The following is a 25,195-nucleotide window of genomic DNA, read 5'->3' on the forward strand; positions in this document are numbered from 1 at the left end:
TACTGTCCTGACTGCTTTTAAAGGTCAGAGATAGACCCTGAGGAATACTCTGAAAGTTTACAGTGAACAAATTATTTCAAACCAGGGATGAGAGTTTCTAGAACACCTGCCTTCAGAGAATACTCCCAACTACATTTTTTTTCTGGTGATGCAAGGGATTAATTGTCAGATCTTTTGCTTGCAAATGCCAGTGTATTACAGTGAAAGATCTGTTAGTTTACTTAAGAGCTGCTTACTGTAGTGCAGTATTTTATAGTGATATGCTACAGAGAAATCAAAGAGAATATTTTACGCATTAAAACCAGTGTAAACAAAAATGAGAATTTGATGGCTCAGTGAGGTGTATATTCCTGAGCTGCTTTCTTTACAGGTTTTGTACCACTTGATTTTAACTTTCAACACTTCTTAATAGATTCTTTCATTGTCAGCTGACCCTTTAAATCTGAGAGATTAGGAGGTGGCTAACATGGAGTTGTGTGTGTCCTCCTAGTGAGTAGAGCAGGAACACTGGTTGTGTTGAACAGGTCGGTTCTGTGTAAGAAATGGGACTTAACAGACAAATTAAAAACGATTGTTCCAAATCTGACTGCAGTGCAGAAGTACAATTTAACAGGTTTTACAAGCTATTGGTGGGGGAAATGGAGTGAAATATGATTGCATGGAAATTTACCACTTGTTCTTCAATGTTAATTAACTTTTTGAAAGCAAGAGGCATAAATGGATTATATGGATAAGCCTGTAACTTACTAACAACTGCTTTTCTTCTAACTGACTTATTTTTAATACTTTTATTTTGTAGAATAATTTTCCCCATCCAGATTTCACAGTTGCCTCTGGAATCAGTCTTATGTCTGACTTTGTTTGGAATCCTAAATCAAAGTAGTGGGAGTTCCCCTGACTCAAATAAGCAGAGAAAGGGCCCAGAAATTTTGGGTCAGGTTTCTCTACCTCTCTTTGATTTTAGGCGGTAAGTATTCAAAACATGGGTAAGATTATTAATATCATTTGCTCTGTATAAAGCTTACTCCACTCCCATAACTATAGAAACTGCCTCTCTGGCACTGAATGTAGTAGGCCATGGTAAAGGTAAAATTGTAAACTATATTGTTACAGAAATAAAACCTTCCATTAAATAGGGAATAAAATACAGTCCTATGTTACAGGATTTCCATCGAACTGGCTGAAAAAAGTTACCTGCTGAAGGAAGTTTAATATTGTTTGGATTATTATGTCCCAGAATATTCTGAAATTATTCCTTTTGATTCAGAGCTGAATTTATTTAAAAAACTTAAAATAAAGGGATGATTAACAACTGTGTTAAACTTATTACATAGTTCTAGTTTGAATTGGCTTTCCATCAAGTACAGCTGCTGGATCCTATTATACTTTTTTCACTAAGAATGAAAAGCCTACTGTAACTTTCCCAGGCTAAGTGTTTCTGCACTGGTTCAAGTTTCCTTGTCCTTCAAACTTTCATTCCAAAGTGCATTCCAAAATGCTTATCACTTTAGTAGCTGCTCAGTGAGACATTAACCAATAGACTTGAACCACATATGCCAGAATTAGGCTTGATGTTGCAGGAGTGATCACACCAGTTCAAAATAGCTTCAGCATTTATGCTTATGATTTCCTATTTATCTGTGCTCTGACTTCTAGGTCTTACTGGAAACTTAAATTGACCACCACGGCTGCAGAAAGACAGCCAAGTCTTTCCTGGAAAGTTACTGCTGTGTATTGCTTGTGCCTGTTTCATGTGCTTTATGTCCTCTGGTTCTAGGTTTGACTTTACTTGTCCTGCTTCCTCTTTTGTCTAGTAAGGATTCCAACAGCTTGAGGGTGTTTAAGATTTTAGGATTTCCTTCATTGCAAAGATGGCCTGCAGCTGCTTTCAGTCTCCACTTGAAACTTGGATTTCTTTTCATAAATGATGTGTATTTCAAACTTCTGTTTAAATGTTGCATTTCAGTCTCCTATCTAAATACTGCATCACACAGTATTTGAAAACATAGCTTTTGATTTGAATTGCAGATTTTGCTTGTCCTTCTGCTTCATGGTGTTGTCATAGTAGTTAGTTTTGGGAGAAAACTGGATTTTCTGTTTATGCAGAGCACTACAATAGAATGTGTTGTGCCAGAGTTCACTCAGTGGCCTGTATGTAGCAGCTGCAGAGATTCTTAGTGGTCTAATCCACTTGCAGTCCATGTAAATTAAATTCAGACCTAGTTAAAGATACTACCCAAATATTTCAGTTACAGTTGAGAATAGCAGCAACAGCAAGCAGGAGCTAAAACTTGTAGCTAACTAAAATGTAGGAAGAATAAAAATGGTCATGTATGTGCTTTGGAAGAATTCACAGCCAAGTAAAAATCCCTTCAGCTGAAGTGTGTCTTAAGAGTGACTTAAAATGTCATTATTTGTAGATGAGACAGAAGGGTATGGCAAGTATATTAAACTGGAGAATTATTAAAAAGAACAAGCTGTTCAGTTGTGCTCTAGTGGCACGATTTAGTAGCTTTTATTGGCATAATAAGCTCCCAGTTAATCAATATTTACATATAACAAACTGTTCTTTATTTGAAATACACATAAACCCTAAAACATCTTTCAAAATATACTTAAGGTTTGGTCTTCAAGCAGTCTTTTGAGACAGCATTTTGATTTTTAAAGACTGATAGAACATTTCTGTACCTAACATTCACCACTTAACTGATTTATGAGGTGTCCTCAGTTGTTCCCTACTACGATTGGAAATGGTATTAATATTGGAAATACACTGGCAAATGCAAATGTCATTTGATATGCACTTGCAGAATCTGGTAATGTGGGAAGTCCAGGCAGATGGTAGTGTTTGTAATATTCATATGCCTGGACCTTTTCTCTGAGAAGGTAAGAAGAGAGTGTGTGTGTGTGTGTTCAGTTTATTTGTCAGAGGCCAAAGTATTCCTTTTCTCACTTAAGGAACAGGCAGCACTTAATTTATCTGTGTCAACTGTGTCAACACTGAACATTTTCCATTGCCTTTTCTGCCTAATGGTTGTGTGCAGCTCTTAAAGAAGACATCCAGTGAAAATTAAAATAATTTGACAACTAATATCTTGGTGAAGTAAACAGATTGTGATACTAATACCTGTACATGTTTTTTTTCTCAGATTGTTAACTTCTGGGACAAAGCTCTTGCAAATGTGGACCTCCTCACATCCGCATCATGCGCCAGGGATGGCCACTAAGAAAGGAAATATGGAAAGAATAGTATTGCAGGTTATATGTAAATCTGACTTGCTCTGACTGTTTGTTTTTTGAGTACTGTGACTTGTAAGTCTTACAAGAGTCATAATAGATGAATGTTTTGGAGAGAGGGTAAATACTGCTAAGTCATATTTCAAAGCCAGTATAGAATAGTGATTACTAAACTGTAAGGGGAAAGAATAGAAAGCTCCTGGAAGTCCATACCAATCAGTAATTGAATAACTATTTTGAAATAAGAGAAATTGGAGGAACCCTGGCACTACATCCTGTCAGTACTGGGAAAGAACATTTTTGACAGAAATCCATAGAAATGTGTGCTGAGAGTTGCCTAGACCTAAGCACTAGCAATTCCAATTTCTTTACAGTATATAAGCACCTCTCTTTCTAAACTCAGAGTATGAATTTCTCTCCAAAGAGAAGGTGCCTTACTAGGCATGGCTTAGCAGTCCCAAAACATGGTCTGAGTTGCTGGTTGGGTTGAAACCACTGGTGTGAATTTGAATAGTTCTGTGATTAGTGTCCACTCTAAGCACTCTCACTTCTCTACTAAGGTGCTCCAACCACTGCTGTGCAGCAACAGTTGTACATTTAAGGACCATGTAAAAGAATTGAGATGGAAAAAAACCTTCAGGAAACAGTATCTGAAGACTTACACATGTAGAACTAAAGAGTTCAGATGCCTGAGGTTGCTGGAAGAGTGAGCTTTCTCTACTATGCTTAAGGACTTGCATCATCTTTTTTTTTTTTTTTTATTTTCAGATTGACTTCCCATCCCATGCATTTGATATTGAATATAAAATTCCTGAACCCGCAAAGACTACTGTGCATCATTCCATAGAATCATTAGAAAAACCATTGAGAGAACGTCTCCTTGCCATTCTGTCCAAGGATAACACTATTGGGTATGTTCATCCCTTCTAGCTGTGGTCTCTTTGCACATGACAATTTGTGGCTAGTGTATGGAATGCTTATATATTCTTAAGTTTCTTTAATACTCTTTTTTTTAATATATATTGTGAAGACCTATAGAGACTTAAACAAGAGATTGAATTAAACATCTGAAATAATAGTACTGACTTGAAGAATTTTTTTTTTTCATGGCTGGTGTTATAATAGTCTCTTGCTACAAGATTGCTGCCCCTTTGACTGCCTGTTACAGTTGTCTATTCCTGCTTGGCAGTTTCTGTTACAGGAGCAGTGACTGTTCATGTGCCATGGAAGCTTTTCTGGCAGGCTTTCCCACTCATCTGCACCAAACTGATATTAACATTTTGGTTTATTTTAGATTATACTAAAACTTAATCTTGCCCTGCCCAAATTATAACTTTTAACAACTGTTTCCTTAATTGTTTGAGGCTTTATTTGGCTTCTCATTTTGAGTTTTGCAGAGGAAATAACTATTTCAATGTCATTCCATTTTGTGCTTTTGTCTGCAGGCTGTCGAAAGAAGATAAAGAATTTTTGTGGGAGAAAAGACATTACTGTCATAGCCATACTAGTAGCCTACCAAAAATACTGGTTAGTGCCCCTCACTGGGACTGGGCAAGTCTTCCAGAAATATATTCGTTACTTCAGAAGTGGCCTCCTTTATCACCCTTAGCTGCACTGGAACTACTTGATTCAAAGTAAGGAAAACAGTGTTAAATAAATTCTGTGTGTGTAGTTGAGCATTAAATGACTTTTCTTTGGTAGCAGATCCTGAATGGCGTTCTGTAGAAAAATATTGCTGAATTTCTTGTAGCAAAAGCTAAGTGTTCTTAAAATCTTAAAGAACATGTGCTTGCTTTATTGATGTAGGCTTGACCAAGTTATGTAGTGAAAGCACAGTAAGAGTGGTTAGGATTCTAATATTTACTGTGTGACAGGACAGGAACTATAGAGCCACGCTATCAGCACTAAGTTTTGAGAGGTTACTGTGCTTGTCCTAAACACGCACATGTGGTTGCATCTTATGTAATGAAGGGCCTCACAGTTGTAGGTTTTTTTAAGCTGTTAAAGCCTTTTTATTGATTCTTTTCTATCTACCTGATCTCAAAAAAAAAAAAAGTCCTATATGAACAGAGATAACTAAATATGGATTTGTGGTGACTTTCTAGGTTTGCTGATCAGGAAGTACGAAATACAGCTGTGAACTGGATGGAGTCATTAAGTGATGATGAGTTAACAGATTTCCTGCCTCAATTTGTACAGGTAAGAATTTCTGCCTACACAGAAGTTTAAATTTTTATTGCTCTTGAAAACTCAAAGGAATTGCTGATGACTAATAGCAGAAATGCAATTGCATGCCTCTAATAACTTTAATGCATAGTAGGGAACACAATTTGAGTAAAAAAAAAAAATCACTTTGTGACTGTCTTAAAGATTTGTGGTGATTCTGCCTGTGCATTAGTCATAAAACCTCAGTCTTCATCTAGAATTAAATCCAGACCTGATTTATTTCATTTTCTTTGTATTTAGGCATTGAAGTATGAAACCTATCTCGACAGCGCTCTTGTGAAATTTCTTTTGGCTCGGGCACTGGGAAGCATTCGAATAGCACACTACCTGTACTGGTAAGAAGTTCTTTGTCCTGTTTTTCACAGACCACAAGATTAATATTTCTGAAAAAAACCCCTTCGTAATACTAATACAACAATGACTGTTATCAGTGGTGATAATACAAACTGGACATCTTTTTGGGAGTTTTTTAATGAAAGAAAAGATAGTGCCTCTATGAAGCACAAACTTCTTGCCTTTTCCATCCTATATATATATATCAGTAACTTCAGACATATGTAGAACTGATTCATTAAAATATTTTAATGTCTTAACATTACATCGTTTGCAGTATTTTCCTTAGGAAAATTTAACTTATATGCTTTATTTCAGGCTTCTTAAGGATACACTGTATGATACGAAGTTTGGTGTAAGGTATGAGCAGATTCTTGGAGCTTTTCTTTCGGTCTGTGGAAAAAGGCTGAGGGAAGAGTTGGAGAAGCAGACCAGACTAGTGCAGCTCTTTGGAATGGTAGCAGAAAAAGTAAAGCAAACGAGTGGATCTGCTCGGCAGGTGTGTATATATATTTTTAATATTCTTTAGGAAGGTTAGACTGAGTATACCCTCAAAACTAATCCATTCAATTGTCTTTTTAGTCTAAGTTCAAAATGTTACGTATAGTTTATAGGAAGATCTGTGACTATTGCTATGCATTTTAACAAATTAAAAGCGTAATGAATGTGATTTTTTGTCAAGTTTGTTGTCATCAGAAACATAGGATTGTGATACAATAGGACGGTTTGTGTATGCAATAAACTGGAAATTAATTTAAACCTATTACTGCTGAAGAGTGATCCCATTATACAAAAGAATGGGGTATCTGCTTATGTGCTAATAATACAACTTAGTTTGATAGAGTGGGATGCTATCATCTGCTTCAGTAAAAAAACCACCAAAACGCCACGACATTGTGTGATTAGTGTTATACTGCCAGGCTTATGTATTTTTAATAGCTAAACCAGCAGTTATAGTTCCTAGCATTCCTTTGACTCTGGAGTTAAAACATTTGTTTTAGGATAACTTTGTTCAGAAGTTTTCTGTAGATGCTCTAGTTAGGAAAATATCAGCTGAATTTTCTTTTTTTTCCTGTAGGTTGCCTTGCAAAATGGTATGGAACGTGTGCAGTTGTTTTTCTTGAAGAACAAATGCCGTTTGCCACTCAATCCCAGTCTTGTGGCAAAAGAGTTAAATATTAAGGTACTGCACATTCAGAATTCCAAAACCTTTTTGTAGAAATTAAATCTAGGCAAAGCTAGAATGTAGGAGAAGCAGGTAAATGATGTTTCCAGAACTCTGCAAGGTTTGACAGTATCTGCTCAACCACAGTCTTGATTATATCATCATGCATGACTGAAAACCTAAAGGTCTGTTAACGCTCGAACTAATCCTGTGTTGGAGGGACAGTTCATCTTGCTTTCCTTCTCTACTGTAACTATTAAATTATGAGTATGTACTTGAAAGCAGATAAATGAGGAAAAATACTGTGAAACACACACTTTTTTTTTAATGTGTTTGTATCTTCTAGGTTTCAAAAAAAACTACTAATAAAATATTTACTCATGTTTTATTCACTCTTCTCTTCAAAATGTATAAAACATGACTGTGCAGAACTATTGGCTTTTGTACAAGAATGCAACAAATAACAGCCAAAGGACTCGTTATTCAAAGGAAGCACGTATTCACCACAATTGCAGTGTTAAAAGTCTGAATAGACACATTGTGTGTCAAACCTGCTTGTTGTCAGAATGTCTTGTTTTCTGGGCTAGCAGGAATAGCCTTTTTGACTATTAACACTAAATCTACTTGCAGGCATGTTCTTTCTTCAGCTCCAATGCAGTACCGCTGAAAGTTGCACTGATAAATGCAGACCCTCTGGGAGAAGAAATTAATGTGATGTTTAAGGTAGGCCTTATCTGTGTATTGGAGAAAAGAAGTTGAATGATAATCAGTGTTTCATTTCATTGGTATCATTTAACTTTGGCATAGACCAGTAAGCTCAGTTTTTGAGAGTTTGCTCCTGTGTATGTAGAAACCAACATCTGAGCAGGTTGTAAAATGTAAGTCTATCACATGTGGAAGCTTAATTGTAGCCTCTCTTTTTAGCTGTGTAACTATGAGGAAGTAGCATAATGTATCACTTCCTAGAAATGTAAACCAATTAAAATCTGTGGTGTTCAGTTTTGCTGAAAGCATATTATGCCTCTAGTTAACTTTTATTTTATCATTTAAGGTTGGAGAAGATCTGAGACAGGATATGTTGGCCTTGCAAATGATTAAGATCATGGATAAGATCTGGCTGCAAGAGGGACTGGATCTACGGATGGTTATCTTCAAGTGTCTCTCAACTGGAAAAGACCGAGGTGCAAAACCAGATGCTGCTTTTAATCTTCAGTAGTGGAGAGTATAATGTTAGATTGTTCTGAATTTCCTGATGGCTGAGTGGTACTTAAATGTGTCTCTTGAGCATTCTGCTGTCAGTGAACAGTGGTGCAAACACATAAATACAGTGATAAAAGCTAAGGTTTCTCTTGATGCTCTTATTGCAGCACAAGAAAATAATGGGGCTATAGCAATCCTTATTCTGAAAGTTTAATTATGGTGAAAGAAATATTCCAATCAAAACCAAAATTCCAAAATATCTGGAGTCTGCTGCAGTGGAGTCAGAGAGTATCATTCACGTACTGAAATGTGCAAAAAGAAGAAAAATTTAAAACACTCCCTGCCGTGCACACACACTATCCCCCAGAGTTAGTGTCGTATGCTGGTGAAAGTTCCTTGGCAATATCAGGCTGTCTCTTGGGTTTGAAAGTAGGTCACAGAACTCGACTGTAAATACTGCCCTGCACCTTGAACATGCTTTTTTCTAGTTTTAGCTAATTCTCTAGAGTTAGCCAATAGAAACCAAAGATATTTAAGAGGATAAACAATAATTTAAATATTTCTTTGGTCAGATGCTAGAACAGCATGACAAAAACTCTTGAATACGTGGAAAAGTTGGAAATTTAGGTTGGCAAAACTAAGCAAAAAGCTTCTATTTATGCAAGACTTGCTTTTTAGAGAAACAGATGGCTTTTCCTCCTACTCTGAATGATGAATTGATCTGCATAGCATATTTTTTTCTTGCTGCTAATATTAGTGTGTCCCTAAAGTACTCGGAAGGATTAAAGTGGGAAAGTAAAGTGAATGTAAATTAGATTTACCTGTAGTAGCTCTTGCCAAGGTGGAAGTAAAATTCTGTTGATCAACTGAATGTTTTCCTTTTATGATTTAGCTATACAAATATTTTTAGTAAATTGTCTTCCCAAAATAAGACCACACGTAAAGCTCACTGTCTGGTCTGTTTCAACATTTGACAGCAGTTTAAGTTACTAGATTACCTCAGTGTCAGCTATGAGAAAGGTCAGCATCAAAATATTTTGCAGTTACTGCTTATAGACCAATAATAGTTTATGTGGTAGAAAGCAGTTATTCAGAGTATAATTTATATGTTCATTCTAACAACTGTAACTAATTGTAGTAAAGTAAGCGAAGTTGGATTGCTACATGTGTTTCATGGTTTGCTTTGTAACATAGTCTGTGAAATTGCTTAGTTGACTAATAGAATTATTTTTACATCTAACTGGGTTTTGGAAGACGTTAGTCTAAGATTATAAAATTCATCCTCGTCAAGCAAAGTTTCTACTGAATAATGGAAATGCAAGTATAACATATGCAGTATAACATGAGGAGATGGTTAAATACACTTTGTTGTGTTTTATATAAAGGCATGGTAGAGCTTGTTCCTGCTTCAGATACACTTAGGAAAATTCAAGTGGAATATGGAGTGACAGGTTCTTTTAAAGACAAACCTCTGGCAGAATGGTTGCGAAAGTATAACCCTACAGAGGAGGAATATGAAAAGGTAACTTATCTCAGCGTTGTTCTTATTTGAAGATCTTTTAAAAGGAATAAATACCAACTTATGAAAGAATGAAGTTCATATTTCAGGTCTTCCATTGAAATTTGTTTTGTATATTTAAGAAACACATTGGAAATACAAGTCTTGTACCCTTTTCTTTGCCAACATAGTTTTGTGATTTGACTTCAACTCTTTTCTCTTTCATTTATATAAAAAGCAAAATGACCATTTTTGCTGAAAAGTGTGATTTCTGAAGATTTTTGCAAACTTATCTGTTTAAAGAACAGTATTTGGGGAAAAAGCAGATTTTAGGGCCTGTCTTGCCTGGCTTGAATTTTACACTCATCAAGATTGATAGTTTAATGCATGCATTATATTTTCCCACTGATATTTGATCTCAATTCACTTTTTTCCTCTCCCTCCTAGGCTTCAGAAAACTTCATTTACTCTTGTGCAGGATGCTGTGTAGCTACTTATGTACTGGGAATTTGTGACCGCCACAATGACAACATAATGCTCCGAAACACTGGGCACATGTTTCACATTGACTTCGGAAAATTTTTGGGACATGCACAAATGTTTGGTAGCTTTAAAAGGTATTTTCTGGGTTTAAGCAATCTAGAGAATGAAGTGATGTTTTTAGTTTCCTTTTATAAGCGTTATCATTCCAAGCATTCTCTTTTAAATTCCTGTTATTTGCTGTACTCATTATGAAACCAATATCTTCCAGTTTAACCAGAGAGTTTCCAAAACTCATTTGAACTTAAACATACAGAATTAATTTGGAAAAGGCTCCAGTTTCCTATTTCCATATTCTGATCTCTGGAACTGTTTGAAGGCAAAGCACACAGGCATAACGTTCAAATAAAATTACTGTTCTAGCTACTGGTAGATCAACATAAGATATTTGGTCTCCTAAACATGATTTAAATTTGGTGCTTCCAAGCTGCACTCACTTCTTAAGAACCTTGTGCTATACACAACTGACAGATTTCAGTGGCAATTTCTTTCCAAGTCATGGAAGCAAAGTATTTTGGTACAGAAAAAGATTAATATAACTTTTTATTGATATTTTGGAGTCTTACTTCTAACACAGATCTTGGTGTTATACTTTTCCAGGAATATTGGATAAAGCTGTAGCGTAGTTTGATCTTGATAGCTATTGTCATGCCATGTATGTATTGCATGCCTGTGAGGTGAACTTTACCAATGGCTGAGAAATTGAGTGTCAGAACCTTTACATCATCTGAATATGAGTGTGAAACAATTGAAAGCAGACTCTGGATCATAAGAACAGTAGTGAACGTCAAGATTATGGAAAAGAGTGAACAGCAAATCTGTATTGACTAATCCTCTGTGTAGGGGAAGATAATCTATATCCAGGATAGAGGAGTTATGTTTTAGTCTGGTGATAATATAGTCATTAAATTTGTTTAAATATGTTGTGGCTTCCAGAAATGAGGGAGGGAAGGCATTGTAAGGTAACCTGGCCTCCAAGTGTTGATCCAGATCTACTGTAGGTCCAGTACCATGTCAATGTGCTGGGTAACCTGAGGTAGCACAAGGGAGCTGAACCCAATTCAAAAATGTGAAATGGCATTAATGGAATATTTAATATCATTACCCCAGGGTGGAGGTGGAGGGGGGAGGAAGCACATGATGAGGAATAGCCCTTATAATTAACTTACGAATTCTCTGTGCTTTTCGAACAGGGATCGAGCTCCGTTTGTGCTCACGTCGGATATGGCTTATGTCATCAATGGTGGGGAAAAACCCACCATCCGCTTTCAGCTGTTTGTGGACCTCTGCTGCCAAGCTTACAACTTGATAAGAAAGCACGCAAGCCTCTTCCTTAACCTACTTTCATTGGTAATCATTTTTCAAATTCAATTGAAACTTGATAGATCTGTCATGCTGGGTTGTATTAAATGCTATTTATGCTGCAGAAACTCCTAATGTATGCTTTTAAAAGCCAGAAACATTCAATCTGCTTTTTGGGAAGGTTTATTTGCAAATTTTTAAGCTTTTTTACTGCCTACCTCTTTCCTGAAGATTTAAAACCAAGATGATACCATGAATGACACTGCGTAGTGTTTTTAACTGCTTTTAATTCAGCAGAAGTGGTGAATAACTGCTGTTATAAAAGTAACTGTTTGCTATCACTGTTTGAATTTGGCAATTTAGTGCATCTACAAATGAATTTGAGAGTCTAAGTTTTAATCATTTCACTATAAAAGCATGTTGTTTCATTTCATTAAAACTGTAAATTTTAATTTCCTGCAGATGCTTTCTTCTGGGTTACCAGAGCTAAGTGGGGTTCAGGACTTGAAGTATGTCCAGGATGCTCTCCAGCCCCAAACAACAGATGCAGAAGCCACCATTTTCTTTACAAGGTACTGGATAAAGTGAAAACTAAAATATCTCCCAGCATCATTCTCTTAATGGGAGGTTTCTGCTATGAAAAAAACATATGAAGGATGTTTACAAACATGTCTGTAGAAGTCCAGTAGTTACACTGTACAATCATAAAATATCAGTTAACTATGTAAGATCAGTTTCATATGAGACTAATGCTTGTGGTAAAAGACTTTGCTGTCTTTAGGAGTAACCTAAAACCTGGCTGTTTGAGACTTGCATTTTGAATACATCCTAATTTTTTTAATAGGAGTGTATATGATGTAATGCATTGTAAAGAAGTTCTTTCTTGGAGAAGTGCTTTTGCACACTGGGGAGAGAGGGATGATGTTCCAGTGTCATGGGTGAGGGTGTGTATATAGTATAACTGAGTAGTTGCTGTGTGTTAGAAAATGTGTTACTGTACTTCACTTTAAATGTACAGGGGAGACTGCCATAGTATGGATGCAACTTAAAATTGCAAAACAATTTGGGTTGGAAGGGACCATTAAAGGCCATCCAGACTAATTCCCCTGCAATGAGCAGGGGCATCCTCAACTCTACATCAGGTTCCTCAGAGCCCTGTCCAACCTGGGCTTGAATGTTTCCAGATGTGGGACATCTACCACCTCTCTGGGCAACCTGTTCTGGTGTTTCACTTGCTGTAAAAAAATTTCTTCCTTACATAGAATCTAAATCTACCCTCACATAGTTTACCCCTTGTCCTCTTGCAACAGCTCCTGCTAACAAGTTTGTCCCCATCTTTTGTATAAACTCCCTGTTAGTACTGCAGAGCCACAATAAGGTCTCCCTGGAGCCTTCTCTTCTGCAGTCTGAGCAACTCCCACTCTCTGACTGTTCTTATGGGAGAAGTGTTTTATCCCTCTGATAATTTTTGCAGCTGTCTCCTGGATGTGATCCAGCAGGTCCATGTCTTTTCTGTCCTCAGGGCTCCAGAGCTGGATGCAGTACTCTAGGCTTTTTAGCAAGTCTGGAAAGCCTTCACTTCTTGGATAAGACGTATTCCAAAGTCTGGATACTGAATCTTCTATGAAATGTTGATATGATGCTATTTATATAGTCCATTGATCACACATAGTTTAAAAATGTTTTCTTTGTCAGTAAGAAATTGGGGGGTGTTGTTCTTAGACTTCAGTCTGGTTTATTGACAGAACCCCTTTTGTGTGTTTTGATGTTGTTTGTTTGTTTGTTTGTTTTTTCTAGGCTGATTGAATCCAGTCTGGGAAGTGTTGCCACAAAGTTTAATTTCTTCATTCACAATCTGGCTCAGCTGCGTTTCTCAGGTTTACCTTCTAATGATGAACCCATCCTCTCATTTTCTGCTAAAACTTATTCTCTTAAACAAGACGGCAGAATCAAACAAGTGTCTGTGTTTACATATCAGAAGAGATACAACCCAGATAAACATTATGTAAGTATGTGGAGTCTGTTTCCACTCAGTGAAGATACTGTTGTATTTTCTTCCAAAACACAGCAGAGGCAGTTGACCAAAACCGTCCAAGAGATATTCCACAGCATTTATTGTCACACTCAGCGATTAAAAACTGGGGGTAGAGCAAGAAAGCAGGGGACAGGAGGGTGTTGTCATCCAAGGCGGCTGTTTGGGAACTGGCTAAGCATGGGTCTGCTTGTGGGAGGTGGTGAGACGTTTTCTTTGTGTCACCTTCCCTCCCAAGGACTGTCTTTATCTCAGCCCACGGGTCTTCTTGCTTTTGGTCTTCTTCTCCCTTCTGTCCCACTGGTGAGGGAGTGAGACTGAGCAAGCAGCTGTGTGGGTGCTCAGCTGCTGGCTAGGGTAAACCAGCCATGGGAGTGCTAGAGTAGAGAGTGGGTTTTCTAGCATCCCATAATATTCTTCAAAATGAAAACACCTCTTGAAAAGGATCTAGAAGGAAGTAGAAAGGGCAGAAGTAGTGTTGGTGGAGATAATTTTAAAATATGGGAATTCGAGTCATGTTTATGGGCTTACGTAGCCACCTTCTGTAAAATGGCTCCTTCCTGAGTAGGAGTCTTTAAGTCAAGCACTCTGGTTTTGGTCTGACCTTCCATTAAAGTTGTATTTGTTCCTCTTAAGTAAAAGCATCATTTCCTGTACTAATGCATCTACATTCCTGTTAGCCTTACAAGGGGCAGAAAGCATTGCAGTTTGCCCTCAGGGTTTTTATAGCCCTTGGTTGCATTTTAAGATTTAATATTTGTATTCCTGTGCAGATGTGCAACTCTCTTCAGTTATCTTTTTTACTGTTTTATTTATGTACTGCTATTTGCTGGGCTGGAATAATCAGCTCAAGTTATATTTTCCTGAAGTTTTTTAAGAAGTGAGCTCTAGTGATAGATGCAAATGTACATCTCTTTCCAAGTTGTATTTGCTGTAAATGTCTTAATCTGGTAAGACACCATCTAGGGAAGGTAGAGCAAATCTGAAATATTTTGGAAGTGAAGAAGAGCTTTGTGCTGAATCACTGTATAATAAATGTATTTGAGTACTTCTAGTCTAAGCCAAAACAGCCTCTTACCTTCCAGGAGGCTGTTAAGGCAGTCAAGATTCTGTCTAGATTTTTAAAGTTAAATTATACATTGTACATTCAACTCATCTGCCCATAAAATGACTCCACTGTGCAGGTTCTCAACCTTCATTTCCTTCTACGAAAGTGAATAACTGTATCCTGGGACTGCACCCTGGTATTTTTAACAATTCTTTTTGTATAAATGCAGTACACTTGCATCTGCCCACAAAATTATCACTTTAGAAGTGGAATCTTTTGGAATCTTGAGGGAATTAAATTGAAAAAAATTACTGTTTGAAGGGTTCTGTGGTAGTCCTGGTCCCACAGATACATGTTTCCATGTAATCCTGCACCGATGTAACATTTTGTATACCTATAGGTATATAGGTGTATGGTATTAACTTACAATAAGGCTTAAAAGGGAGAGTGCAGACAGCTTAGCCTTAACTACCTTTATCCCCTTGTCAGCTGTGGATCTACATTATAGGAAGATCATGGGATGTTACTTTGCATTATGGGCTATTTATAATTGTAACTCCACTATAAAATGCAAATGCTGGGCTGTGGGATATAATAACAGGATATGTATTCAGGAGAAGGATTACCACAGGAGAAAGAGTTGATTGTTAAGAAAATTATATTGTTAAGTCAGTTCTATAATATTTTTATATAAACTAACTACTTTTATCTTTGTGGTTTTTGTGTTTTGGGCAGATCTATGTAGTGAGAGTTTTGAGAGAAGGGCAAGTTGAGCCAACATTTGTCTTCCGAACATTTGATGAGTTCCAGGAGCTCCACAACAAACTTGGCATTCTCTTTCCTCTTTGGAAGTTACCAGGGTATGTTCCTAACTCACTCATCACTATTATAAAAGCAACAAAACTGCTCCCAGCTGGGTGGAGGAAGAAATTGCTTGAAATGGAGACAAAACTGCTGAGGGGCAAATTAAGACCTCAGAGTTGGCCAATTAAGGGAGAAAACAGTTGTCTCCAAGTTTTAAGGAGAAGAGCCAGAGAAGTATCTCAGTGTTTTGGGTCTGTGTGTCATATCACATATAACAATTGCCTATAAACATTTCCTTGCCTTTCTGTAGTGTCATAAGCTGTTGGCATGCTGTGTTCCCGCTCCTCATTGGCAGAAAATAAAATGGATGTCAGCATTTCAGGATGGAAACAACAATGAAATCAAACTGTACTTGCTTCTGATAAATTAACTGAAAACACGATTTTTCTCTTCTCTTGTAGCTTTCCTAATAAGATGGTTCTGGGAAGAACACATATAAAAGATGTAGCAGCTAAAAGAAAAGTGGAGCTCAACAGCTACATACAGAGCCTGATGAACAGCTCTTCAGAAGTGGCAGAAGTGAGTAGAAATAATTGAAATGAAATGCAAGTTTTCAGGTTTTGATGCTTTTTAACACTTAAACTAATATGTAACATTTCTTCCAAATTTAGTGTGATCTTGTTTATACTTTTTTCCATCCATTACTTCGTGATGACAAAGTGGAAGGAATAGATGGAATAGCCAGACCTACAGGTAGGTAACATTTGGGCGTGGGCTGGTTTATAAATTGTATAACACCTTTACAACGTGAATTTTTTAAATCTGGTTTAGTTAACTATAGTTTTCCTTCATTAGAAAATGCATCACTGTCTGTCCAACTGTGCCTGCATACAGTTTCAAGGAAATACATACCAAAAATTGCAACAATATATGTGATCACTTGGAGTTGTTTATGGCTTGACTAAATTATTCAGGTTTTCATTCCGAACCTTGAGGCTAGTTCTTGCAAGAGAGTGCAAAAAATCTTTAAAGCCTATAGCCTTGCCCGTATTAGGGAACTAGAAATAAAGTCAGAAACAGAGCTTGGTGTAAGGCTTATATTTTTTCCCCTATGAGTGGAAATTGAGTGTAGCACTGATGAAAAACATACAAATATTACAGAAGAAATAATTGTCTTATTTTTTCAGACACAAGTCCATCAAGTCCTACCTCAGGCAAAGTGGGAGGAGAAGTGAAGCTGTCCATATCCTACAGAAATAGCACTCTATTTATCATGGTGATGCACATCAAAGACCTGGTAAGTACAGATGCTGCACTCGCTGCCAAAAACTGGTTCCATTTGTCAATTACCATCTTGACTTAGTTCCACCATTCCTGCATCAGTCTTTCTCTCTCCCTCCAAATTTTCCAAGTGCCAGCTTGATTAATTGCTGCTTTTGATTAGCTTGATTGGAAAGTCTTGATTGAAAATAAATATGCAATTAGTTATGCACTAATTAGTTTTCTAACTTGTCTTGTTTATTTGACTGTAGGTTACAGAAGATGGTGCAGATCCAAATCCCTATGTAAAAACATACTTACTTCCAGACACGCACAAAACATCCAAACGCAAAACCAAAATCTCCCGGAAGACAAGAAACCCAACTTTCAATGAAATGGTAAGTTAAAATGTATGTAGTAACTCCGTATGGTTTGCTATTATCTCTTATTCTAAGCAGTAATTAAATATTGTCTAAAAAAAAAATCTGTGAAGATAGAGAAATGGAAAAGAAAAAGGAACTGTTTTGAAAAACTTTGTGCCCTGTTTAAAAATAAAACAAAGCAACTGAGTAGGTCAGTGTGCTGTGACAAGTAGGTAGAAATTTCTCAGTCTGACTGAGGAGAGATGGGGAGAAGGAAAGGAATCTTAAAACTAAAGACCTCCCTTGCCCTGGATTCACTGACTCATGATGTGGAGAAAAATAAATTCAGAAGTCTTGGCATGTAAACTGTACTTCAGTCAAAAAACACTAGTCCTTCTAAACACTTAACACTGGGAGCACAAAATAAAATAGGGATGTATTTCAGCCCATTCTCTGAGAAACAGATGTACTGAATGGTCATATAGTGCAGTTAAGACACCTGGCAGTCAGAAAAAAGGGCAATCTGTGTAACATATAACCAAAAAATTCTTGACTTGTTACCTTCTAGCTCGTGTACAGTGGATATAGCATGGAGACTCTGAAACAGAGAGAACTTCAGTTAAGCGTGCTCAGTGCAGAATCGTTACGTGAGAACTTTTTCTTGGGTGGAATTACACTCCCACTAAAGGACTTCAACTTGAGCAAGGAGACTGTTAACTGGTATCGACTAACTGCTGTACCCTATCTGTGAACTCATTTCTACACCTGAGTAAGGCCAGAACAATTGTATTCACTTGTGCTTTGTGCATCTTCCTACTTGAAGATAACTTGTACATCTTAAATTTCAAGACTCTCCATTTCAACAGACACGTTGGACCAATGTTCATGTAGCCTAATCTGGAGGACTTCTAGAAAACCTGGTTTATGCTCATGTGATGTTACCAAGGCATCATTTTAAATGTTTAAGAGCTGTGGGTAAAGGAAGGGGTTTTTAAACCATCCATGAAAGCGAGATGAACAGTTTGACCATGCTGGTTGGTTGAACCGTAACTTAATCTTTAGGCCTGTGGATATAGTGCATTTTTGCTTTTAATTTGTTACTGCTGTTGTGTCATCCATGGCATGATGCTGGAGAACATCAAAGAAATTGCATATTTTAGGATTACATCCCCACTACTAACTAGGTATCACAGAAGCAGCGATAGGTGGCTTCACACAGACCTGTAGAAATGAAGGTTGAAGGGCTGGAAAAATTCCTTAGCATTGCATATAATCCCAGATTCATGCTTCTCTAAGATTTATTGGAGTGAGTGCCAATAATGGAAGTTGTAAATAATGGTGCCTTATAATTCAAATGCTTCTCTTTTACCTCATTTCTGGTATTTAAATATGTATACATATTAACTTTCAGCTCCTTATAAAGGGGTAACATTCTCATATTTGATACCTTGCAGGTCCTACTGGAAATCTTTTCCTAAAATGTGTTATTTACTTCATAAATAGTTCAACTTAGATACATTTTTTTCTGCCCATGATCTCCAGAAATTGAATGAAGACTGGCTGAATGTGGTACCGTAGGAAATGTGCCCAGCTTCTCAGTGGGTTTTTTGTTGTAATTCCCAGAACTTTTAAATACTGCAGTGATTAAGTGTGAAACACATTTAAACACTAACCTGAAGTGGCATTTGCACCTTTACCTCCTGGTAAAGGATGGCCTCTAGTTGAAAAGCACCGCTGCTGGATGAATTGCAGGCCAGAAATGAGTTGTGTTAAGTGAGCTTTGAGAGAGGAACTGGACTGCTTTTTTTTCTTTAACAGTTCTCAGCAATACTGTTTTTCACTCCCAGTAAGAACTACTTCCATTAAAATACTTCATTCCAAGAAGCATTAGATTTGAACTATGCTGTGACAGCGGAGTGCAAATGTCACTATCTCCTGTTAATACCACTGGTTACTTATTAGGTGTTTCTGCACTACAGGTGTCGCCTTTTTATTCACCTTATTCGGGGTTTAGGTTGTTCATGTTCTGTCTAAACAAAGCTATAAAGTTGCAACATTTTTCTTTAGTACAAAATCTTGAAGCGAACTTTGAAAGTGAAATATGCAACTATGAACAAAGACACAATATGGGGAAAGCCTTCTATCTACCCGACACTAAAAACCTCTTTTATAATCCGAATTTCCTTCCCCTACTACTGACCAATCTCCCTTCAATACGGAAGAGAGAAGTAAACTTGAATCTCCTGGTGCCTAAACTATTCACGGTCCAATTTCGTAGTAATTATTACAATTAAAAAGCTAATGCTATCTTGAATGTTAGAAACTGGGCCAATACTAATGGGCGCTTACAAATCCCAGTTGTAGTAGGCATCTTCTGCGTATTTTTCATTTAGTATTTAGCCTGTAAATAATAAACTATGTAACTAACTAGATATATTTCCTGCTCACTTGATGCTTTTGAGACTTACTCCATTCCATCATTAGAATCACAAGTCACTTCAAACACAGGAAAGTAGACTACTGTTTTTGTGAAACGTTCCATTGTGAAATAAAATGAAAGCAATATGGACTGCCTTTTTTGCAGTTTGCTATTAAAGCACAGTGTCTTACAGCACAAAATACAATTAAACTAAAATCATTTATAAAATGATTTGCAGTTTTAACAGTTGTCTGGACTGAAAAAAAAAAAGTGTAGTACTGTATTATTGTTAGCACATGTCCTGACTTCTGATTTAATCTTCTTCATAGCTTAACTCATTTTGTGCCTTTCCCTTCCTTTTCAAAATAGTCACTGGCTGGAGCTTTCTATGGTCATGGATTTTATGTTGTCTATGGGATCTAGCCTTGGCCTCTCCTCATGTGTAGAGGACCAGCACCAAGCTTGCACCTCTTTGCACTATTCTCAATTAAGAAAAAAATCTGATTGTTGCAATAAGAATTTACCGTGCTACATACAAAACCCAAGATGGATGTGAAAGAGGGAAATATTTGATTGGGATGGAATTTACCAGTATACTAAGTAGCTTGAGAAATGTAGTTTTAACAGCTTTTTGTATCTTGTTACATGAAAAGAAAAAAAAAAAAATCTTTTATGCACCGTTTGACCTGCAGCCAGAAGTGTAAATTGTCCGTACAGACCTTGTGTTGGTATCCGAGAGCAGCAGCTTGCGCTAGGACCTCCTTCCTTTACTAACCTACAACTTTGCACTGAACTTTTTATTACTGCCTTTGTACGACCTTACAGCTGCCTGTCTCCGGACGCATGTGCGATCTCTGGTAAACGCTCTTTTCTCTATTTTTACAAGTGTTAGGGTTGTGTAGAGACCCCCGTCGCCTGCCTTAACGCCGGGGCTCCCCGGGGCGCGCCGTGTCCCCCCTTCCCGAGCGCTGCTCGCCGGGAGCCCGTCCCTGCGGCGGTGCCGGGGGTCAGGGAGGGCAGCGAGAGCGGGCGGGGCGCCGCCCTCCGTCTGTGTATCTCTAAGAACCAAATACTTTTAACTAAGCGGTAATAAAGATGTACAATGTCGCCCCCGCGCCGTGCGGCGGGTTCAATGTGACTCCGTAACTCTCCTGTAAGTACATTAAACACTATTCTGGAATAAAACCCAGCGCGTGTCCTGCTCTGTGAGGGCGGGGCTGGAGGGGGGGGAGAGGGTGAGGAAGGGGCGGGGCGAGCCCCTCTGATTGGCTGCCGCGCGGGGGGCGGGGCCAGGCGCGGGCCCGACGTTTCCTGCGGAAGCGCGCGCGGAGGCCGCTCCTTCTCTCTCCGCCGCCATCATGGGTCGCATGCACGCTCCGGGGTGAGCGCCGGGATCGGGCTGGAGCCGCGGGATAGGGGCGGATCGGGGCTCCTCAGGGGGATCGGCGGGCTCTGCGGACCGCGGCGGGAGCGGGAAGGCTGCTGCGGGAGCGGCGCGGCGCGTGTGGGGCTGGCGGGGGAGGCGCGCGGCCGCGGGAGATGGCGGCGGGGTGGGGAAGGCTCGGGCCGCGGCGCGGGGTCCCGGAGCTCCAGCGCGGCCCGCTCCGCTGAGCATCTCATCTGCTTCTTCCCACAGAAAGGGCCTGTCCCAGTCGGCCTTGCCCTACAGGCGCAGCGTGCCCACGGTGAGTTCCTTTCCCATCATCTTTTCCGGGCCTCACAGCGCAGCTCAGGAGTGCCTACGGAGGGAAACGAAACGAAAGAGCTGTAATTTGTGTCATCGCTTTTAAATTATGGCCTGGTAAAAGGCTGCCTTCGCCTATGATGAATCGGGTTGTCCAGGGAGGTTGTGGATGCTCCCCGGAGACACTCAACCACCCGGACGCGCTCCTGTGATCCTGCATTGGCATGTGCTGGCCTAGATGATGCCCAAGAGTCTCGTCCGTCCCTGTAAATTCTGTGGTTCTGTGACGATTCTTACGGTGCTGGAGAAGCAAGTGTCCTGTCCTGGCCAGACGATTCATTAGGCAAAAAAAAGTTTCTTTTCCACTTTGTGTGTTCTTTTACTTAAGTACTGCTTCAGTTACTTCTAAGAGTCTATATGCTGGTAATTTCTTGAGATTAAATTACTCTTCACACTTGAGTTTGGCCTTCTCTGTTGTGGAATAAACCGCTTACTCTCAAAAATATTTACAGCCAGTTTGTTGGTCAGGGGAGGAAAGTAAATAATTTTGGTGCACCCTTAGTTCTTTCAGGTTACTTGTACTTAAGAAAGGGCTTTCTCTGTCCCTTGGTTGCAAGACCATTTCTTGGAGGATCTGTTTTGTTGACAGAAAGAACAATTTGTGGTGCATGTGGAAAAGCATGGACTGGAAAACAGTGAAATGAGAACATAATTTCATATTTTGTGCTTTGATTTTAAGTAGATACAATTTGAAGTAAAATAATATGAAGCTACTCGAACTACTACTGACAGTTAAACATTTTGATAAGTTAGGATGATCAAATGTTGTATTTGCTTTAAAAAATTGTGTGGGTTTTTTTGCTCTGTTTTATTTATATTCTGTTTTAAATTGTAATCTTCGGAGCACTTCCAAATTTATTTTTGCTGTGCTTTTCAGTTTCATACTGTGACAGTATTAAAAAGGAAAAAAAAATCAGGAGCTTCTGTAGCTGACTGAAAGTGAGGATTACCTAGCTTGTTGGTATTGTCTTCCCCTTAATAACTGTAGAAGCAGTGGCTTTATCAGCACAGTTTAACATAGAACTGTGCCTTTTCTATTAATTCTATCTCGGTAGATCCATTTGTTTCTTTTTTTTAAGTTAATTAATGTTCTTAAAGTCTGATTTTTCAGTAATCTCTGTAGGTGGTTTACTAAGAGGTGGCTAAATGGGTCTCAATTTCGTATTTTTGTCAAAAGGCCTAGTTTAAGAATTCCTTCCCAATGGCAGTGATTATTTTTTTTTGTCTGTAACTTTGTATTTCTGCTTCTGGTTGGCAATTGAAGTGAACTGATGGTAAAGCAGTTGGAGGCTCTCATGTTTTATCTCTGCCTTCCCTCACCACATTTCACCAGCACTATAGGTATATTGTGTGCCAAAAAAAATCTGTATTGTTAAAAGTACAATTTCAGTTCTTGATTGTTTTTCAAGCACTACAAAGCATCTATTTCTACCATTTATAAAAAGCTTTCATGTAGCTAGCCTGTGCCCTCTGTATTAAGCAGTGTTAATCAGTTTGGGGTTTTTTTTTCTCATTTTCTTTAGTGGCTGAAACTCACTTCTGATGATGTAAAGGAACAGATCTACAAGCTGGCTAAAAAGGGCCTGACTCCGTCCCAGATTGGTAAGGATTATAAACCACTCCTGAATGGGGACAAAACCACATTTTTCTGACTGTAATAATGTAATTGCTCCTTCAACCTGTGTTAAATAACATGCTAAGAAAACACTGCATATCTGGTGTATCTGTGTGTGTTCACTGTGGATAGCACTAAGAGCCATAAAGTAATATCCTGAGTTGGAAGGGACCGATGAGGATCTCGATGTAACGTTGTGTGTTATAGGGAAGTTTGGTTTGCCCAGTTTCCTGGAGGAAGTTTTCAAATATCGGCAGCCCTTGTGCTCAGGATTTACTGAGCAAGGCACTGTAGCTGCATCATAGACCAGTTCTCAGTGGTTTGGGCTCTTCTAGAGCTGAAGTGTTTGCATGACAGCTTTATGTGGTCATGAGCTGTGTATGCAGTGTATGTGTAATTGGTTGCTGTGTAAATGAATTCTTTTATTATTGTAATCCTGAAAGTGATAATAATCCCTCTTAGAATAATAATTCATAGAGTGATTGAATACATTCCTTTAATGAACCCTGTTGAAAATTTTCCAATAGTACTGTAGCACTTCATGTACTACCTGTGTAAGAGTGGTGGGTGTGTTAGTTGTGTTTTAAGATTTATCATAAAGTGTTTCAACATTTGTAAGTTGTATTTTGCTCACTTCAGTGTCCACTAGAAAGGTTTTTAATTTGCAGAAGACGGTTTTTTTGGATAGCTTGTAACTGTAAGGTTGGTTTCACAAGATTTCTTGGTGTGTGGTTTTCTTTCCAGTGTAAGATGTGAATGTTTTTTCCAGGTGTGATCCTGAGGGATTCCCATGGTGTTGCCCAGGTTCGCTTTGTTACTGGCAACAAGATTCTGAGAATCCTTAAATCAAAGGGACTGGCCCCAGACCTTCCAGAGGATCTTTATCACTTGATCAAGAAAGCTGTTGCTGTTCGCAAACATCTTGAGAGAAATAGAAAGGTGTGTGCTCATTGGATAACTCAGTGTTTGTGTTTTTAAATTACACAGTAGTTTATGTACAACTTGACAAAGAAGCTTTGTGTACTTCCTGTTAGCCCCGCTTTGAGTAAACTTATGGAGTTGGGGAGGCATTTTGATCAAGGAGGATGGTCTTTGTCTGTGAAAAGGATTTTAAAAGCAGCATTAAAACCACATATTTCTGGTCCTCTTCTGACTTTATGGGATTCATCAGGCTTTGGTAATGGGAATGTGGAGTTTGTAGCAGTAGCTGTGGATTTTTTATTTTGTTGAAGCACGTCTGAATAGTACATTGAGAAATTAAAGTAGTGCTTTGTTATAATGTAACTTTCTTTTCAAGGATAAAGATGCCAAGTTCCGCCTGATTCTGATTGAGAGCAGGATCCATAGGTTGGCTCGCTACTACAAAACTAAGAGAGTGCTGCCACCCAACTGGAAGTAGTAAGTCTTTTGCATTCCTATTGTCACTGAAGACTCAAAGGTTTTGTAAACTGCTGGGGCTATTACTCAAAGTGTTATGATCAGGTGTGTAGATAACCGAGGTAGCAAAGAACCGGTATTTTTATAAATATTAACTGCTGGGTAAAATGACCATTGTAACATTTAGAAACACTTAGTGACCTCGTTTGTTGAGACAATGATTTTTTTTTCTTTGGACTAGATAATTTTTATAAGAATACAAACTGCAGTCTTTGTTCTCGCTTGAGATACTTTTGTAGTTCATGTTACTTTCAAAAAATTTTGAGAAATGGCTTAGTAGGTATGACAAAAATGAAAGTCATTTATAGTTTTTCTCTTGAAAGGCAGCCACCACAGGATTAGCCTTGCATTTTCTAAGAAGACTCAAGTGCAGCTATCCAGATTCTTGAATATATGGTTTTGTGCTGTGTTCCTAGTATTTATATTTTAAAAGGAAGAGTGAAATCTTACACCATAAAAAATTTTAAACAGGCAGTGATTTAGCTCAAGGCTGGTAGTTAAAGCTTTGAACTGTGTGACAACTAGTTTGAAAACCTGCCTCTGCAATTGATATTTCTCTCTTTTCTCTCTTCTCTCTTTTTAGTGAATCATCGACAGCTTCTGCCCTGGTCGCATAAGATCTGGCTGTGACTTAATGAAAGAATAAATTTTCTTTATCTGAATTTGTGTTGTCTCTAAATGATCGGTGCCTTAGAAGCTTCTGCTTGTTTCAGGAAGCTGCTTGTAAGTGGGAAGTTTTCCAGGTGGAGCAGGCGTGCAGCCATGGTACTGAGTCATTCACTGCTGATGCATTTTATTCATATCAGGCTCTGCCTCTGTGTCCTGCAGGAGGAACTGGGGAAGAAAGCAGTAAGAGGAGGAAGACCTGGAAATTTAGAAATTGAAGAAGGGATTATGCAGGAGATGAGGAGTTAGTTAGAGAGATTTATTCATTAATTGCAGGTCATGTAGAGCTGTTGCTTGTGCAGAAAGC

The 25,195-nt window shown here is 38.3% G+C and overlaps 2 protein-coding genes across 5 annotated transcripts in view; both read left to right on the forward strand.

Moving 5' to 3' along the window:
• The window catches only part of PIK3C2A (phosphatidylinositol-4-phosphate 3-kinase catalytic subunit type 2 alpha), a 51,338-nt gene extending 30,727 nt beyond the window's left edge, over nt 1-20,611 (forward strand). For all 4 annotated transcript variants that reach the window (XM_051803937.1, XM_051803938.1, XM_051803940.1 and 1 more), the window contains 21 exons: nt 800-967; nt 3,150-3,258; nt 4,006-4,148; nt 4,683-4,871; nt 5,343-5,436; nt 5,704-5,798; nt 6,115-6,295; nt 6,875-6,979; nt 7,592-7,684; nt 8,013-8,142; nt 9,547-9,683; nt 10,107-10,276; nt 11,393-11,549; nt 11,964-12,073; nt 13,299-13,506; nt 15,317-15,441; nt 15,847-15,964; nt 16,057-16,138; nt 16,573-16,682; nt 16,918-17,043; nt 17,576-20,611. In XM_051803937.1, coding sequence (XP_051659897.1) covers nt 800-967; nt 3,150-3,258; nt 4,006-4,148; nt 4,683-4,871; nt 5,343-5,436; nt 5,704-5,798; nt 6,115-6,295; nt 6,875-6,979; nt 7,592-7,684; nt 8,013-8,142; nt 9,547-9,683; nt 10,107-10,276; nt 11,393-11,549; nt 11,964-12,073; nt 13,299-13,506; nt 15,317-15,441; nt 15,847-15,964; nt 16,057-16,138; nt 16,573-16,682; nt 16,918-17,043; nt 17,576-17,758 — 2,833 coding nt within the window. In that variant the 3' untranslated portion in view covers nt 17,759-20,611. The remainder of the gene's footprint in view (nt 1-799; nt 968-3,149; nt 3,259-4,005; nt 4,149-4,682; nt 4,872-5,342; nt 5,437-5,703; nt 5,799-6,114; nt 6,296-6,874; nt 6,980-7,591; nt 7,685-8,012; nt 8,143-9,546; nt 9,684-10,106; nt 10,277-11,392; nt 11,550-11,963; nt 12,074-13,298; nt 13,507-15,316; nt 15,442-15,846; nt 15,965-16,056; nt 16,139-16,572; nt 16,683-16,917; nt 17,044-17,575) is intronic.
• A 92-nt stretch (nt 20,612-20,703) lies between these two features.
• On the forward strand, nt 20,704-24,884 carry RPS13 (ribosomal protein S13). The gene is made up of 6 exons (XM_051803977.1): nt 20,704-20,807; nt 21,063-21,111; nt 22,694-22,772; nt 23,555-23,724; nt 24,083-24,183; nt 24,806-24,884. Exons 1-6 carry the CDS (start codon nt 20,785-20,787, stop codon nt 24,837-24,839), a joined length of 456 nt encoding a protein of 151 aa, XP_051659937.1. The 5' UTR covers nt 20,704-20,784; the 3' UTR covers nt 24,840-24,884.
• Nucleotides 24,885-25,195: the final 311 nt, after the last annotated feature.

The sequence above is a fragment of the Manacus candei genome, unplaced genomic scaffold, assembly GCF_025592945.1.
Source record: "Manacus candei isolate 608988 ecotype Guabito, Panama unplaced genomic scaffold, ASM2559294v1 h1tg000060l, whole genome shotgun sequence".
Classification (NCBI taxonomy): Eukaryota; Metazoa; Chordata; class Aves; order Passeriformes; family Pipridae; genus Manacus; species Manacus candei.

What these genes read in the sequence shown, in the direction of transcription:
- RPS13 (XM_051803977.1), top strand. Translation starts at nt 20,785, where the DNA reads ATGGGTCGCATGCACGCTCCGGG. An exon ending in ACAGGCGCAGCGTGCCCACG is followed by an intron (nt 21,112 to 22,693) that starts GTGAGTTCCTTT and finishes CATTTTCTTTAG; the next exon opens with TGGCTGAAACTCACTTCTGA. An exon ending in CTGCCACCCAACTGGAAGTA is followed by an intron (nt 24,184 to 24,805) that starts GTAAGTCTTTTG and finishes CTCTCTTTTTAG; the next exon opens with TGAATCATCGACAGCTTCTG.